This window comes from Neomonachus schauinslandi, chromosome 5, assembly GCF_002201575.2.
Source record: "Neomonachus schauinslandi chromosome 5, ASM220157v2, whole genome shotgun sequence".
Taxonomy (NCBI): domain Eukaryota; kingdom Metazoa; phylum Chordata; class Mammalia; order Carnivora; family Phocidae; genus Neomonachus; species Neomonachus schauinslandi.
Window position 1 is genome coordinate 167,090,504 of NC_058407.1, and position 6,000 is coordinate 167,096,503.

Genomic DNA, 6,000 nt, shown 5'->3' on the forward strand with positions numbered 1-6,000 from the left:
AACTTTTATTATTCTACCATATAATATATATATATATATACACACACACATCCATACATCCATACACATACATCCATACACATATATGTGTGTGTGTGTGTGTGTGTGTTTTTTTAAGTAGGCTCCATGCCCAGCGTGGAGCCCAATGCAGGGCTTGAACACACGACCCTGAGATGAAGACCTGAGCTGGTATCAAGAGTTGGGCGCTCAACCGAGTGAGCCACCCAAGCGTCCCTCTACTATCCAGTGTTTTAAACCCTCTTTCTAATGGTTCTTCTCAGCTTATAAACAAAGTCCCATTTTCTAAAAACAAAAACGTATCTTCCCTTGATCCTATTGTTCTATTTCTGTCTTACTTATTCAGGTTAAGATTCTTGAGAATGTTGTCTCCACTTTCTGACCATCAGTTTATTCCTTATGCTGTTACGGTGTAACTCCTGCCTCTTTACTCTGAAACTATACCTAATAAGCTTATAGGTGACCCCCCTAATTGCAAAATTCACTCATTGCTCCTTTGTGTTTTACTTTTCTGTTCATTTAACACTGTTGGTCACTCTCATATCTTTCAGCTTACTTGATACCATAGTCTCCCTAGGTTTCCCAACTACTTTTCGGGGGTGGGGGAGGGGTTGTTTGTTTTTTGTTTTTAAGTAATTCCTCTACCTAACGTGGGACTCAACTCATGGCCCCAAGATCAAGAGTTGCACTTTTCTGACTGAGGCAGCCAGGCACCCTTACTTTTCTGTTTTTTGTTTTTTGTTTTTTAACCTCCTTTTTTCATCTGCCGTTCATTAAATTATTTTTCATAGGATTTTGTTCTGCCTCCTTTTTATTTTTCTATACGAGGGTATTGTTATATTTCATTCCTGCCCACAGTTTAAATTCTTAATCTGTATAAAGGCTGATGATTCCCAGACCCACATTGGCTTAACTCTAACTCTAGACCCAGTCTTCACGTGCCTGTCCCAGGCAGTTCAAATTTTAACACCTGTAAGGCTAAATTGATCATCTTACTCTTTATGTTATCAACACGTCAACAAGAATTGTCCTGCTGTTCTTTCAACATTCTCTTACTCAGTTAATGACCCCCTCATCTCCTTGGTCCCTAAGGCAGAAAACTTGGAAAACTTGGAAACTGTTAGCATTTCCACATCTAGTTGGTTACCATGTCTGTCTTCTAAAAGCCTCTAGACTCTTTCAGCCTCCATTTCAGTTACATTGATTCAGATGTTTAGTGCTGTATCTTGTGATTCCCGATCTTCAGTCTCACCTGCCCTTTTCATTCGTTTTCTAACTGCTGAAAGTGTTTCTTTTAATTTTTTCATGATAGTGATCTTTCACAGCATATATCTAGTTAGTCAGATGGGAAATCCTTTGTTTCCTTAGTGCCCACGAGACACATTCCAGTCTCTTTAAATGGCATTCAGTGTTGGGGCACCTGGCTGCCTTAGTCGGTAGAGCATGTGACTTGATCTTAGGGTTGTGGGTACAAGCCCCACATTGGACATGGAGCCTACTTTAAAAAAATAATAATAATGGAATACAATGTTATTTATAATTTGGACCCTACTTACCTCTTTGGTCTGAAGTTTTTACTATAGATCATAGTCACCTATCTCGTTGCTTATAGTCTCTGAACAAGTCTTACTCTTTCTAGGCCCTTTCCTTTGCCTATCTTCCAGACCAAATTAGACATTGCTTCTCTCTCCTATCACAGTATTTTTTTGTGCCAATCTCTGTTACAGTAGTTCATCACATTGTAATGTAATTTTTGTAGACTCATAGACTTTATCTGCTTGAGGTAAGGACTTTATGATTCATCTTTGTGCCCCATCACTCAGTGCCTAGTGCAGAGTAGGTGTTCATTAAGAATACTAGTAATGAATGAATGGATAAAATTAAAGACTTGTTTTTTTCACTAATTTTCTATTGATTTGACTAGGTGACAGAGCACGTAGATCTCCACGAAAACTCCCTACTTCATTAAAAAAGGGAGAAAGGAAATGGGCTCCACCAAAATTTCTGCCTCACAAATATGACGTGAAATTACAAAATGAAGATAAGGTTAGTTGGCACTTTGTATTAGACCTTTTACATGTAGTAAATGTTACTTCAGAAAATACACGGCTAGTTTTCTCAGAGAAAATGTGCTAAAAAAAATGTGAATGATTGTGTTTCTACAACAAATTCTGAGGGGTTTTCTAGTCTTTGTAATTATGACCTTAAGTTAAATTGTATTTTTACCCTAGGAGATAGCATGCTTTTTTTCTTTTAATATGAATTATTAGGGTATAAGAATAATTTGCAATTGAGCTTCAAACTCAGTTTGAAAAATAAGAATCAGTTCCCAGCAGTTAAGGACTTTCCCCAGGTAATAGCTCTTCCCAGTTAAAAATAAAGCAATTTGTAATATAATTAAACTCAGAAACTGAGTAGTCAGTTCTAATCAATGCTTTTATAAGGAATATGTGAAGCTACTAATCTAAGACAGTAAATACCTTTAAAATGACTTAGTGCTTTGTTTTATTGATTCTAAGGTTTATATTTTTTAATACATCCAGAGTCATGATACATCCTTTTTTTTTTTTAAGATTTATTTATTTTGGGGGGGGAGTGGGGGGGCACCGAGGGAGAGGCTCCATTCCATGACCCATGAGATCATGACCTGAGCTGAAACCAAGAATTGGATGCTTAACCAACTGAGCCACCCAGGTGCCCCTGGTGGTTAGCTTTTAAGTGACTTTTAAAAATAGGAGTATTCTATACATACTAATTTGTAACTTTTTTCATTTACTATGTGGTAGACATCTGTGATGTCATTAAATTTTTTTCCAAAACAGTATTTTCAGGTTGTAGGGTGTATGATAGTCACCAGGGGAGTTTATTAAAAATGTAGATTCCCAGGCTGTACTGCCAGAGATTCTTCTGATTCAGTAAGTTTGGGGCCCAAGCATCTGCATTTTAATAGCACCCTAGATGATTCTGATAAATTTGTCCTGATTAAGAAATGTTTTTCCCCTATGGTTGTATATTATATGGTTTTATATGTTACATGCAGTATATTACATACAATTATTTGTATATAATGGTTGCATTCATTATATGGATATATTTTAATTTAAAAAATGATTCCCTTACTGACGTACCTTTATGTAGTTTTTCCCTTCTGTTTCTGTTTTTCCTTTTATAAGCAGTCGATGATGACTATCCTTTTACTTCTAAATTCTTAACAAGAGGAATTGCTGGTTCAGGGGCACCTGGGTGGTTCAGTTGGTTAAGTGTCTGCTTTCGGTTCAGGTCATGATCCCAGGGTCCTGGGATCGAGCCCCGCATTAGACTACCTGCTCAGCGGGGAGTCTGCTTCTCCCTCTCCCTCTGCCCCTCCACCCCACTCATGCTCTCTCTCTCAAATAAATAAATAAAATCTTAAAAAAAAAAAAAAAAGGAATTGCTGGTTCAATGGGTATGCACATTTTTAGGACTTTGATACATACTGATAAATTGCCTAGGGATGTGTTTAACATTCTGTCTCTGAAAATTATTCTTTTTGTTTCATCTAACTTATAGCCATATTTTATAGAGGGAATTATTTTTTTGGAGAGAAGATAAATCTTTGTTCTCAGTGTTAAATGCTTTTTATATAAGTGGTAAGTTATTTATATTTGTTAACCTAGATCATCAGTAATGTGCCAGCAGACAGCTTAATTCGTACAGAACGCCCACCAAATAAGGAGATACTTCGATACTTTATACGGCATAATGCGTTACGGGCTGGTACTGGTGAAAATGCACCATGGGTGGTAGAAGATGAATTGGTGAAGAAATATTCCCTCCCTAGCAAGTTCAGTGACTTTTTACTTGATCCATACAAGGTAAGGTCACTATTAATTTTTGAACAGCAAGGTAGAACACTGTTAGATGAGTTTGTTTTCTCTGGTAGCTCCAATTAGATTAGATTTTGAGCTTTTAAATCAGAAAATGGATACAGAAATTTTCAAATCTATTTTATGTAGGTGATGATGTGGGGTTGGTATTGAATATCTCCCCTAATTCAATTTATTTTTTATTATGGTTGCATAATTAAAAAAAAACCACACATACATACTTTTTTGCCTCAGATTCTTCTTGGAATGAGATATGGTATAAATAGAAAAAACAATTTGTGTATCAGATAAAATGATCAAACATACCAGCAGCCTTGAAAAAAGACTTGAAATGAGTATTACTGTGTATGACAGATTAGTAGAAAGTCTAGCATTTCCCTCTTGAGAATTGTGTTCGGTTTTTTTTCGTTAATTAGCTCATTTGATCTTCAAAACATTTCTTATGAAGTCATGGGGAGGGGGTGGGTGTGTGTGTGTGAGTATAATCTTACTTTCCAGATGCAGAAGCTGAGGCTAGTCTAATTAGAACCAACAGAAAGTAAAATGACAAAAGTCAAGACATTGGCCTCAGATTTCTGATTGTCTTTTTCATCTCAGGGTTTCTCCAATAAGATTTTTTAAATGTAGATTTTGAGAGTATTTGTGTCTTTCATGGCATGTTTACTCATTTGCATACTGATAGTTCATCTTGGTCTTAGGGCCAGACTGGGACAGGGACAGGGTTTGCTGATCCATTAAAACTAAGTCAGAGTTCCATGATTGTTTTTTTCCCTTCCTTTTCATTTTGAAAAACTAAGCACATCTGGAGTCATACAGCTAAATTACCTCAATTATTTTAGGTTAATTTGCTGACAAAGGTATATTGAGAAATAATTTTATTTCTCCAACCATAGTTTAGTACTTAGCATGTTTTCTTATTCCACACTAGCATGACCAAGCATTTTCTTCCTATGCTCTTTTAATTTTTATTTGCATAAAAAGAAAAATTTAGAAATTAATTTGTTTTTTCTAGATTAGGACTAAAGTTTCTATGGAACTTTGGTAAACCTAAATTTTTTTATTTACTGAGGGGAAATTTTAATTCTTTGTCATTTTATTGCTCTAGAGTTTTGGAGCTGTGATAATGGCTTTCAGTGGTTACAACATAAGATTATTATCATTACTGTATGAAAATCCTATACAGAGGTGCCCTGGGTGGCTCAGTCGTTAAGCGTCTGCTTAAAATCTTTAAAAAAAAAAAAAAAAAAGAAAAAAAATCCTATACAGAATTAACTCTGAATGAGTTTTGTTTTTTTTTTAAATATTTTATTTATTTATTTGACAGAGACACAGCGAGAGAGGGAGACGCTCAACGGACTGAGCCACTCAGGTGCCCCTACTCTGAATGAGTTTTAGACTCTTGGATCATTTGAGTCCTTAAATATTTTCCTTTTTTTTTTTTTTTAAGATTTTATTTATTTAACAGAGAGAGACACAGCGAGAGAGGGAACACAAGCAAGGGGAGTGGGAGAGGGAGAAGCAGGCCTCCTGCTGAGCAGGGAGCCCGATGCGGGGCTCGATCCCAGGACCCTGGGACCATGACCCGAGCCGAAGGCAGACGCTTAACGACTGAGCCACCCAGGCGCCGCAATATTTTCCTCTTTTTAAATCTTACAGCTTTTATGTATTTTCGTTTAGTGATTCAAGTATATGAATAACGTGAAAGAAAGACTAAGTATTATTTATGTGTAAAAGATCTTTGGGGCTTATTAGAACAAAAAAGCCGATCCATACTTTCTGTAAGGAGCCAGAGACTAGAATTCCAGGAACTTATATCTTAAAAAGCAGTTTCTGAAGAAATCAGCTACTCTCAAATTTTCTAACGAGGGCTTAAGATACTAACTTAATGGAATTCAGCTATAATTAAGATTGAGACTAGGAAGTATAAGCTTGTTTGGACCAGAGTTCTGTAAGTGATTCTGCTTAGTCAGAGGACTTGAGACTCGTAGAATACCAGTCTACACAATAATTCTTACTCCCCAATACTATTTGACATTTCCCTGATTTTGTCTCCTGAGTTTTGCATAGAAGTTGTGTTTTTCCTGTTTGTAGCTTTTTTTTTTTTTTTTTTTTTAAG

At 36.1% G+C, this 6,000-nt stretch overlaps 1 protein-coding gene across 1 annotated transcript in view; it reads left to right on the forward strand.

Annotated features, from left to right (window-relative positions):
- Window positions 1-6,000, forward strand: part of BAZ1B (bromodomain adjacent to zinc finger domain 1B) — a 70,380-nt gene that overhangs the window by 24,445 nt on the left and 39,935 nt on the right. Inside the window, exons 5-6 of the mRNA XM_021700311.2 lie at window positions 1,943-2,064; window positions 3,675-3,872. Coding sequence (XP_021555986.1) covers window positions 1,943-2,064; window positions 3,675-3,872 — 320 coding nt within the window. The remainder of the gene's footprint in view (window positions 1-1,942; window positions 2,065-3,674; window positions 3,873-6,000) is intronic.